At 45.8% G+C, this 12179-nt stretch overlaps 1 protein-coding gene across 7 annotated transcripts in view; it reads right to left on the minus strand.

Moving 5' to 3' along the window:
* The window catches only part of casz1 (castor zinc finger 1), a 165919-nt gene that overhangs the window by 31020 nt on the left and 122720 nt on the right, over positions 1-12179 (minus strand). For all 7 annotated transcript variants that reach the window (XM_084553820.1, XM_084553819.1, XM_084553821.1 and 4 more), the window contains one exon: positions 653-1213. In XM_084553820.1, coding sequence (XP_084409946.1) covers positions 653-1169 — 517 coding nt within the window. In that variant the 5' untranslated portion in view covers positions 1170-1213. The remainder of the gene's footprint in view (positions 1-652; positions 1214-12179) is intronic.

Consider the following 12179-nt stretch of genomic DNA (forward strand, 5'->3'; position numbering starts at 1 on the left):
CTGCAATATAACTTCCTTATTTCGGACTTTGACAATTGATCTCTTGGATTTGACAAGTGCAGTGAGGGTGGGGAGGGGGGGAGAGAAAAAAAAGTAGAAAAAAACAAACTCCTCTCTGAAAGACTCCTCAGTGTAATAGAGGAGCTTGAGGCAGTGGCTAAGTTTAGTGAGCTTAGGGAAAAAATCAAAGACTCAATATGTAATCCTGGGTGTAATATGAAGCTTAGCCTGGCCCTGCCATGCGCTCTTGGCCCTCAGCTGCTGGGAGAATGCATAAACGCCTAAATGCCTTACGTTGCGAGCCAACTCCGTTTATGAATTTCTTCGTACAGTTAGCCACACACACAGGTTCCTGTTTTCCCCCCGCCGGCCTGCCAGTTGAATCTCTCTTTAGAGTAATAATGTCACTGGCTATTCATAATGTAACTCTAGAGCGTCCGATAATGGGCACACTTAAGCTTATGTGGATGTGGCAATGTCACCTCTCCTCTATCTAAGCCTTTGCCCCTTAATACTATGGGGTGGGACGTTTTGAAGGGCAAAGTCAGTGTTGGTTTTAGTTACTGATTGCATAAAAATGGCCAAGTATAAATCAGAGCATGGCACGCACATGGCTGAAGGATACAGAGTGGAGGACACATTTTAAATGTACCTGGAGAGGAGAAAGGAGCTGGGCGACTCTGGGCCTTGCTCGGCTCGATGTAGGTGTCGTCTTTTGAAGGCTTGTCTTCGGTTTCTTTGTTGTCATGGTAACCGCCATCTTGAGAGGCCGCCGCGGGCTCGGCCTCCCCTGCGTTGTCCTCCTCGTCGCTGCAGCCTTTGGGCTGTATCATGTACACGCCCTCAGGAGGGCCATCTTCATCATTGCTGACTTTGAGTTCATGCTCCTGCTCGCCATCGGGAGCCGGCGGCTCATCGCCGTACTCGCCGTTGACCCACTTCTCAATGGCCTCACGTCTCTTCTGGTCCTCCTCTAGGCTCTGATTCAGGCTCAGGCTCTTTGGGAAGTTGGTCTCATTGTCGTCGTAGTGGGAACTGCCACACTCACTGTTTTCTGCTACGCTCTGGTCTCCCTCGGCATTCTGGGAGCTGCTGTCGAACACCACCTGGCGGCTCAGCTTGGCACAGATAGCATTGAGTTTTAGGCCACCTTTCCTTTTGGCGGCCATCTTGGATTTTCCTGAGGTCGATTCAGTGCATAAACTCCTTTCAGCTGATGGAAAGAAGACAAACAGAAATAGAGGGTTAGTTGAAACATCAACATCGCAAACACTTGCGTCACAGTTTCAGAAATGTAACTCAACTGTTTACTGAAGAAGCAGGTTTTTTTTTTTTTAAGTGAAGGCCAGGCGTGCTTTCAGTATCACCAGATACAAAGTTTGACCCGGCGGTTCCATGTCAGTAACTTGTACTGATTTTGAACATCACAACGGAAAAAAAACAAGCCGACACAGACAACAGTGACTGCTGCTATTAATAACATCCAAAAGCACTTAACAATAACAGCACAACACTGGAAGGACACGCAGAGAGATACTACGCATATCTCTCTAAGTCACAGTTCTTTGGTCAGATCAGAGTTTGACGCGGAGGCGGAAAAAATAGAGAAAGAAAAAAAAAAAAGAGCACAAGCAGCTGAAACCACAAGCAGATAGGTATCAGACCCCCTACGGTACTACACGAGGCAAATACACGGCTACATAATCCTTCACATGACAGCGCTATAGACACACTGTGAAATGTTATCTTCGCTCTCACCTCAAGAGGCTGTGGTCCTGCTACTGAGTGGGGGGCTGCACAGCATTAAAGCTGTCAAGATGTAGAGTGAAAACACTGGGCACTTTTTTTTTTGGGGCTTTTCGGGGCCGTGGTCTCATATCGGCTATTCAGCTTAGAGATTAGATTGCCACAGCAAGGGGCTGCTGGTTTCACTTGATTTAACTTAAAGTAAAATGCCATCTAAATAAATGCAATTGCCGTGTTTTATACATCTTTACTTAACAAGACATTATATATCTTCTCAGCGGGTGGGGTGGGGGGGGGGTTTCGCCCCCAGCGCGGCCTCTTTGAACAATAGCACATGATAGAGTGTGCTTTGGGGCAGGAATGGGTGGCATTATTTCAACCCAAGTGGGGCTATCTTTATAACATGTCCTCTGATGAGGCAGGAACAGCTGCCTGTGGCATTCCATATCCAGAGCTGCCTTTTTAGGGCAGAAACTGCGCTCTGTTACCTTTCACTTTATTTCCAGAGCCACCAGAGTTCACCTTTCAGCGGCATTTCCTGGACAATTTGTAAATAACTTTTAAAAAGCAAGTAGGAGGCAACTGAATGGAATTGTATTTATGATATTAAAAAAGCAGCAGAATCCTTGGGGACAGAACAAGGACATTAACTGTCTTTTTATTTAGTAGCTTCAAGCTTTGAGGCTATGTAAAAAAAAAGAAAAGAAAACAGTTAAACGCCATGCCTCAGCGGAGATATTTCTTCCCGTGTGATGTAGTATTGAATCTAAACTCGGCCACACTGTGGTTAAAATAATACGCAACGTTGACTTACGGACACGCCGCCTCGCCGGAGAAAAATGCGCGATATCGGAGGCAACAAAGTTTTATCTTAAAGACTTAATTCACTTTCTGTATCAATGAGTGCGAGCCTCTTCATTTTCCCCCAGCCATAAAGTCAAGCACAATCATGTGTGAGCCATTGCCGGCATTATGTAAATCACGTCGGCGCAACATAAAATCCTGTTTTCATTTTCTTTTGCAAAGCTGTGGAATCATTAGAGGATATGCAATTTGAGGGAGTTTACAGATCACCCCGTCGGCAGACAATGCACCCCGCGCTACCCACACATGCTTTCTCAGTTACAGTATTTACATTGCGGGCTTCCTCTCTGAAACAATGACTCCAGGAATTATGTAGTTTTGAGGGGGCCGTATATCACAGGCACATTACTGTACAATTTAGTGTTAGACAATTGCAGGCGGGGGTGAAAGGGTCAGCTTTTAGAAGACAGCAATTTTGAAAAAAAAATATCAGCTGGAAAAACTATTAGGAAGTGGAAGACATAAATTTTCAAGTTTTTTTATTTTTTTTTTTAAAAGAAATACTCTCCAAAGGAAGATTGAGGTCATTTGGGTGTTGCTGTGGAGGTCATTCTTTCTGTTTACTGTGTTCAGTATTTCATGCTTTAACTACCGATTTCCTTTCTATCGCAATCTCGAGCTGCTTGTAGGAAATGACCCCCACGCAGTTGTTTCTTTCCATTAGTGCCTATTTATGTGCGGTTTTCTGTTAACAATACGGGGCATGAGTGGAGGACCACTGGTGGAGTATCCGAGCGGGCCTCAAACTGAATTATCAGGCGTCTTAAGCGCATATTTTCTTTCCAAAGGCAGGGCGTGATTTAGGACAAATTAAATACTGTGAACTTCCCACAAGAAAGAGCGCGCCGTGGTTCAGTGGCCTATGGAAGCGGTCTGAGGTGTTATTCGTGCCGTGGGTTTCTGTCCACGGCAGCTTTTTGCCATTGCTTACAATAAGGATTGCTATGGCAACGCTAAGCTGTTTACCTCAAGTCGTTTGTGTGCATGATAGCGTACAATGAGATAAAATCTGTGGGGACCTACATGAAAGAACAACTTTTCCCTCTGGGACCAACTCCCCCCCACCTCCGTGAGAGTCCAGTAAGCATTCTGCCTTATTAATGAATATCAGAAAGAAAAACAACACTGTCACATGCATTGGACATTATTTACAGTCTGTTTTAGCTTGGTGTGCTAATTGTCAAGGAGGAGACACCTCAGTAAGCACTGGGACTTGGAAAAAAACAGGCAGGTTTGAATTTGCACACAACAGCTGAAACTAATTTTTCCAACTGCTTATGTTAACAGTGACATTATTTTTACTGGAAACAGTGCAGGGCCACAAAGGAGTGCCATATAGTGTCTGTATAAGGCCAAAACCTGAGGAAAAAGTCAAGAAACTATTTTGAATACGTTTGGACTAGGTCAGGTTCTTTTCATCTTCAGTCAAATTTGAGTGCATCGGCGCATAAGAGCAAGTTCTTTCAGGCCCTGTTTCTTCTCAGAGCTGGATGACAAAGCCCGCGTTCGAGTCTAGCACTCCCACTCTGACAAACTAACTGCTCCACAGCTCTAAGCCCCACAGGTCTTGTTGGTTTTTGATGCAGAGTGTCTGTTTGTGTGCCAGAATGATATCATGCCCAATCAAGTGGTGTTTCAAATCCTAATAACGCTGTTGGAAGTGCATTATTTGTGTGAACGTGCGCTGACTGTAATCAAGGCAGGCTACGGGTAAAGGATGTGGGAGTTAACAATGGTCGTGACTGGCGGGGTCGTGGCTTTACCTCTTTCTGACAGACAAGACAAGGCAGCTCGGCTCCAAGACGCTTGTGTAATCATCTTACGCAAGGAGGAAAGCCACATGTGCAACATATAGAAAATGAAATAACCCGACTGTATTGTTAATTCAGAGAGCAGCGCCGCCCCATAAACACAGCAGCTCCCTGCAGTGTTTCAGTTTGAATGGAGCGAGCACGCAGGAGGGGTCTGTATATAAGAGAGGTAGATATTACCTGTTTAAACTGAAGCTTATCTCTTTAACTAATCAAACACAGACACAGGGCCTGTTGTAGATTCCTGCTGAGTTCCAACATGACTGACACAGGGACAAACCCCCCCCGCTATATCTCAAGTTAATTAATACAAACAGGGTCTGGGAGACGTCTGTTCAGCTCAGGATTATTTTACAATATGCAAGCGAGAGTTGCAGGAGCTCTTAAAAAAAAAAAAAATATATATATATATATATATAAAAAGTATAGTTATAACTTTATGAACCTTTGGCAGATTAATCGACAAGGCTGCAGCTCCCCGTGTGTAGCTCAGTGAAGCCTTCATGTCTCAGGTTCTCCAGGGAGATGTATGTGCGAGAGAGACGCTGAGTGCATGTGTGTTTCAGGGAAATCACTGAGCCGCACAGGCAAACACACGCAGACGCACCAGAAAATTAACATGTTTTTATTTTTGTAAATTTACGGCTTGCAGGAAGAGAGTGTTTTCCTCTTCTCCCTCTTTCTCTGTCTTTCCCCCCGCGTGGTGGAGAGGCTGCGGCAGCCGCAAGGAAGTCAAGCGGAAAGCCACTGATGGACAACTACGCCACTGCACCCAGACCCCAGCATCTGGCCCCTCTCTCATTTTTATTACAGAAGAATAACAATAAGCAGGTCGTCGACCCCGCCGTGAGATTTTGCCACAGTTTTCTAACAGTCGGTGCAGCCGATGCTGAGAAATTTCCATTTTTCCGCATGCATATTTAATTGAGTTTTGTCCCAGTGGTGCGGAAATGATTTGTTTTTTGCTCTCTGTTCACTTGACTCCTCTTCGGAGTCGCTAACCCTGATTAAGACGTTCCCGTTAATTTCCCAGCGCACACCTTTTTTTGTGCATTAATGGTTCTGATCGTCTAATTAAAACTTCTCAGCTCGGCTGCTGATCACCGCTCGTTGTGCCTCTGACCTGAAGTTTTAATTGCCGCATCAGAAGCGATAATAATAATTTTGAGGTTCTGATGATTAAAAACAATGCCATTGCCAACTAGTTGATAGATGGGGGTTTGGGGTGGGCGCATCTGAGGAGAATTTTATGCAGAGAAGGGATTTAGATTAAGAACGGGGGCTGTAAAGGCGGGTTTACACTAGCAGGGAGCAGAAAAAAGGTTCAGGCGGGGGCTTCTGCAGGTGATCACTGATGGGAGAGGGTGGCAGAGCATATGGAAATCTATCAGCCCTCCTCTCCCTCGCAGTGTTCCTGAAGAAACAGGTTTGGCTGGGACTGGGAATTAGCTTTCCCCACCTCAAATCTAAATCTGCCACTGACTGATCCACTTTGGAGCTCTACTCACTTGGCAGGTTTGCCAGGTTGGGGAAGAGAGAGAGAAAGAAAGAAAGAAAGAAAGAGCACAAGAGAAAGGACGATAAAGGCACATAAAAGATGACGACACTCTGATGCCTTCTGCTTATTTTCATAAAAAGATAATAGAGCAGTAGGCACGGTACAAAAGGCGCATTGTTCACAGAGCGAGTGAATGGAAAAAAAAAAAGGAACTTGTTGTCTCTGTCATAAAACATGATACCGATGAGGTATATATGATAAGTTGATTACTGTCAAAACAGGAGAAGTGAGTTGCCTGTGATCTTCTTTGAAACCGTACTTTCGCACTGTACTTTACAGATCACACAAACTGCAGTAATGATAGGAAATGATTCAAGCATGAAGAGAGAGAGAGAGATAGAGAGAGATAGAGAGAGGCTGAAGAGAGACCGGGAAACTGCCACCAGCACCAATCTGTCACATTTTGTTCTTTTTTTAAAACACTGGATTTCTATTGGATTTTAGGTTCAGTACAAGATCGATGTTTTGCTTCAGAGCTACTGTACACGCATGCAGGCGGACACATGCATGCAGTTTAAACACACACACGGAAATAAAGTCAGGTGGTAGCTGTCCCCCCCCTCCTCTCACAGATCTATTTTATTATTAATCAGTTGGTTGCACATATGCCTGCTTGTTTTTATTTTCTTTTTTCTTTTTTTTTCTTTATATCAATAAAGCACTTATTGCTTTTAGTCTAGAATGTGACCTTGCACGTTGTCTGCTGCCTTTCTGGGGCTGCTGACCTTGAAGGACCCGTTTGGACTATTTCACTTGGGCTCCGTCCGCGGGCTGTTATCAAACACGAGCCCTCAGCCAAGTGCCACGCTCCCGTCACACCGCCGCAAAACACAAACAAGACACTGCAGGACAAAGGCAGACACAAACAGCCCCTGTAACGCAGGACAATGGCTGAAGAAAACAATGTATATTTCAGGCGCAGATGGAGGAGGAAAGACACTGAACTTGAGGGCAATCAGGCAGGAAAGTAGAGATCTGAGGACAAATACGCCCTCTGGCTTCATCACAAACAGGGTAATTATGGTATTTTCCAGAGCAGAGGACAAGCAATCAAAAATGGACTAAGGGAGAGGGAAAAAAAAAACAAAAAAACTATCTGACATGAGTGACAAGAGCCATTGTGACAGCTACGTACCAAAACAGCCAACTTTTATTCAGTTTGCTGCTTAGGGTAATTCATGGGACGCACGGCTAACTTGTTAAAATTGTACATCAAATCTGGACTCACAGCTGGCACCAGATGATGACTTCATCTGTGAGTGTGTGTGTGTGTGTGTGTGTGTGTTAAAGTTTTGCTTTAAAAATACACAGTTGCGCAAAGTCCCAAGCTCCCACCGACTGAAACAGGGGAAATTTATTCTTGCGGCCCTGTTGTGGAGCTCATGTTCGGTTTCAAGACGCCAGGAGCGCAATTTGATAAGCCGGCCGCCATGGTAAATGAGCAGACGACCCCTGTGTCCCTCCCTCATGGTTGCTGCGCTCGGTGCGGGGAGCAAGGCGGTGTGGGTAGTACAGTGGAGAAGGGGCTCAGCGGTGCACCTCTCAAGGGCCCTTGAGCTAATATCTGTACAGATTAACTGCTTCAGTTGTATTTTGGTCACGGGGATCTCTCTTTGCCTTTGTGGCTTGTTGGCAGGGAGAAGGGGAGTGTATGTGTGTGTGTGTGTGTGTTGTCTGCATAAACTGTTAGATGAACACTTTCATTTTATTGTAAACTGAATGGCCTGCTTGCCCGAGAGGTCAGGAGCCACCAGACTGTCATGTGTCACTCCACGTTTATTATCTTTGAGTTCATATTTAATTCACCAGAATCCACAACTACACTGCTGAGTAAGTCATCGGCACCTTCTTACCATTACAGACACCCTCTATCTCTCCGTAGGACACACCACACACACACACACACGCACACACTGACAGTGTCAGTCCTCCAGGGTAAACTCAGCACACACTGCTCCATTAGTTATCAATTAAGTCTGGAAATCTCCACCTGGCTCGAGCACACACACACGCACACACGCGCACACAGAGGAAGTCGGCACATGTCTACGCAGCGCCCCTCTGAACAGGAAGTTGAGGAGAGCGTGCCTTATTTGACTACGGGAGTGGGTGAGAGCTTGTGTGTCCGTGCGGGTGGCACTTTTGTCCGTGAGGTTAACCTTGATATGAGGCCCTGTCAGGCCAGATAATGTCAATCAATGACAAGCCCTCACAGATAACCCCTAATGTGAAGCCTAAAAAGCAAAGCTGTTTAGATCTTTAGACATGCCCCCTTTCACCAGCATATGAATTGCATTACAAGGAAATGAGCTGTGGCATTTCTTTAATAAGACTCTTAAGACATTTTGACAGCATATAAGGCCCGCTGCCGTTAAAAAATAAATAAAGCCCATGCTGACAAAGCCTTCTCACACAAGGCAGTGTTCTGATGGGCAGATCCCAGTCCCTGTTAAGTAGAGGAGAGGAAAAGACAAGAAGGGAGGGGAGGAGGAGGAGGAGGGGGGGTAAAGGGAAAAGAAGGGAGGGTGGACCTTACCCTTCTTTTTTCCTCCAGCTCCTGGGGACTTCTTAATTGATTTCCAAGGTTACGTTTCAAATTTGTTTTTCAGATACGAGGGCCCTCGTGAACGAGAGCGCGAGTCAATGTTTTTCAAGCAATTTCCCTAAATTCGGCCCGGGATGGGAACGTTCGCATCAGATCCCGCTGACCTCCTTTCCCGTCCCACCTTCTCCCACTTCCCCCCTTTGCTCTTTTTTTCCCTCCTCTCTCTCCCTCTCTCCTTGAAGAGAAAGGAGGAGGTGACATTAACCCAAAAAAAGCATGTATTTCCAGACAGGATGCCTGTGCTGACAACATCGATCCCTGGCCACCATTAAAACATTTGCTCTGCCTGACAGACTTTCCTCTTTTGGACTTTATACGCACTAGAATGAATCACAGGTGCCCGTTAAAATGTCATCCTGGGCGGCCCCCTCTCTACCTGTCCGAGAATCTGCTTTTCCAAACTCTTGCTTTTTACCACATTCCACAATACAATCTTTGTAGGGCTAGGACAGGAAGTGACGACAATGAGAGTTCCTGCTCGTGGGATTTCCATTTTTTCGACGCAGTGGCTGCAATGCCGCTTCACGAACTTTACTTTGCTACGTTTTACTCTTCGGGCGAGCGGGGTGGAGATGACAGGAGAGTTTGTGATCATACAAGACACCTTAACGTGTTTTAAGCTGCATGCGTCTGTGTGTGGTTAGGAAAATGATGTGGGCAGACGCACAATCCACCATGAACGTATCTGTATGTTGAGCTCATGTAAGCAATATGAAGTCGGCGTACGTGTGCTGCGCGCCTGTTTGCAGGGCTGTAGACAGCAGGGCATTGTGCTCTGAGCTCTCCTTCTGCTCTGCTGTGTCTAGTGGCTGCAGGTCATGTCATTTGCTCTGAGACACACATTGTCAAACACACACACACACAACACACACAGTGACAGTTCTACACACTCAGGATAAAAAATAAACTCCTCCACGAGCGAGGATAATGAACACTGTGTCGGTGACAGTGGTAATATAGTGCGCTTCACCAGTGGAAGCAGAGCTAAATGTGGCAGTTTTCGCTGAAAACATGAACGTTCGTGTTTCTGGGAGTTCAGTGGAGAGAAGAATGTGCTGTGACTGAACCTGAAGGTGCGATAAAACAACACGCACAATAAAGGGGGGGAAAAAAATGTATGAGAAACGATGAAACAAGCAAAGCTGCTTTACAGGAAAAAAAAGTATGCTGTCTGTCTATTTTGGGCCTGAGTATACAAAAGGAAGTGCTGCTAAGTTGACTCAAACAAATAAATTTGCTTTTGATAAAACCACAGCAACTACTTTTGCATTCTACACCAAACCCACTTTGTTTCCTGCGTCTTTATCTTCATGACTTGCCACATTTGTGAGAAGCCACTCAGTAAATTGTCGAGCACAAACAACTGAAGGTTTTTCAAATGGCGCCCTGTTGACGGCTTAAAATGTAATTTTATTTGAAAAGTGACAGGTTAAAGGAAAGCCTCAGAAGTGAGCACGGAGCGCTCGCCTATTTGCGGCGTAGCCAGCTGCCCGTTTTACATTTCTGCAACATTAATATTCCTCTTATTATTATTTTAAAGTGAAAACGGATACTCTGTTGAAGTGCAAATCTGATGAATTACGGGAGCAGATTGCTGCGATTAATTATTAAAACCTATTTTATAAATATTCAGGTCTGTCATGCATCTAATAATGAACGCTTTAGAGGAGGTTACTTCCTGTGCGCATCCTAATGTGTCAGAAATATCGCTTTTAATCACACTCGTGTCAGCGAGCGTGCCGGGTTTCAACCTGCCGAAAAAATCTACCAAATCAAGGAAACTCAGATGGCCAACTACTGTGCTCATCACATCTCTTCCGTTCCTGCTGCTTCGCATGATCCAATCTCGTCTGCTGCCCCGTCTAAAGACACAGCGAACACCTCTCAGCTCCCTGCTGCATTCTTACCGTGGTAATTTGAATGGAGAATAATGCATCGGCAGCACTCTACCTTCTGGACACACCTAGTCCCAGTGCTACTGCTGCCATATGCTGTGTTGATACATATTCATAACACTTTCTCGTGTGTTGAGTGTCTGCGAGCAATGAGGCTTAAATGAGCGTCTCACAACTTCAAATGGGAAGAGGGGAAAAGGAGAAGAAAAAGCCGGGGACACAAAAAAAATAAAAAAAAGTTGGACTGCTCTTCCTTTAGTCCCTCTTTTCTTCTTCTTTGCCCTTTTCTTCTACCCTGCTCCACAAAGAAGACAACTTTGTGGGCGCAGACAGGTTGTCCCAGCGGTTTTGCGAGGACCAAGGAGAAACCGTGGAGTTTCAGGATCAAGACGACTTTACAGTAGAGTTGTGTGAAGTGTCAGGTGGGCCGGACGGTCTCGCTGGTAGGACGAGAGTCGGCGTACCACGACCTCCATACACCCCAGCACTATTTATGCAGCACAGGGCATACACACACAACCAGATAGACACACATTCAGACACACACACGAGGAGCACTCTAAGATTAACGCTGTCAGAGCTACAATGATACCCCTTCATTATCTGCACACGGGGCCTCCTTCATGCGCTTGCTTGCCTCACTGTCCTCTCCACAGCTTCTCTGTGGAGGTAGTAATTACTAAAGCTAACATTTCTTTCTCTCCATGCCTCCACTTCCCCGTCATTTCTTTCCCCTAATACGGCGCTCTCAAGTGCCGTGCCAGCTTTTTGCCAAACGGTGACACAGCCGAAGGTATGCCACTGCTGGTGCGTGACTCCCTGTGTGTTTTGTGTGTGCTGTATTATGAGATTATTGAGGTGCCCAGCTGATGTGCAATAAAGGCACAGTGTGGCACCACGTTCAGTCATCTGGGTCAAACACTCATCTTGGTGCAGCCACAGAGAAACGCTCGATGCACCGCGGCAGTATCCGTTGCACTTTACATTGTTGGTGTAACAGGAAGGGATCAGAGAGATGTTCCCTCTTTCATGGCATTTTTCATTACCAGCAATGTTCTTACTCTTTAGCTTTCTTCTTCCTCTCCCACTGGAACTATGGCTTTATCAAAGGTGATAGCTTGCTCAGGCGCATTTTCTCAAACGTCTTCTTCAGCCAGCCATTTCCCAAGCTGCTCTCGGGTAAACGTCACTCATAAAAACTGGGGGAAGATTTGATGGCGAGATCAAAAAGAAAGGAAGGACAACAAGGAGAACTGGGAGATCGAGGGTGGGGGGGAAATAGGAAGGATACCCTCCTCCTCCCCCATCTGACACCAACGAAGGGCTGAGGGTAATTCCTCCAAGCAGGGCCCGTGTTTTCAGACGCAAATACGACAAAACGCAGGGCGCTGCCATGAGACATCAAAATGGGCGATTTTGACTTCAGAGGGTCTTCAGATGCTTGAGGAGTTGTCAGTATCGGGCCAGTGGGACTGAACAGAGAGAACAGAAGGTGCCAGCAGGCTGTTAACAACCAATACGGGAACCACGCCAGAAAGACCGTCTCCTCCCAAAATGCCAATCGGCACCAGATCACTGAAGGCTTCCACCATACTGCAATATCCCACCTGAGCACTTTCATCTGCTGAAAGTTAAATGGCTCGAAAGTTTATCAGCTGCAGTATGTCGGCCATTTGTCGTACCATTTGGATAAGATTACA

Source organism: Chelon labrosus (genome assembly GCF_963514085.1).
Source record: "Chelon labrosus genome assembly, chromosome: 10".
NCBI classification, from domain to species: Eukaryota; Metazoa; Chordata; class Actinopteri; order Mugiliformes; family Mugilidae; genus Chelon; species Chelon labrosus.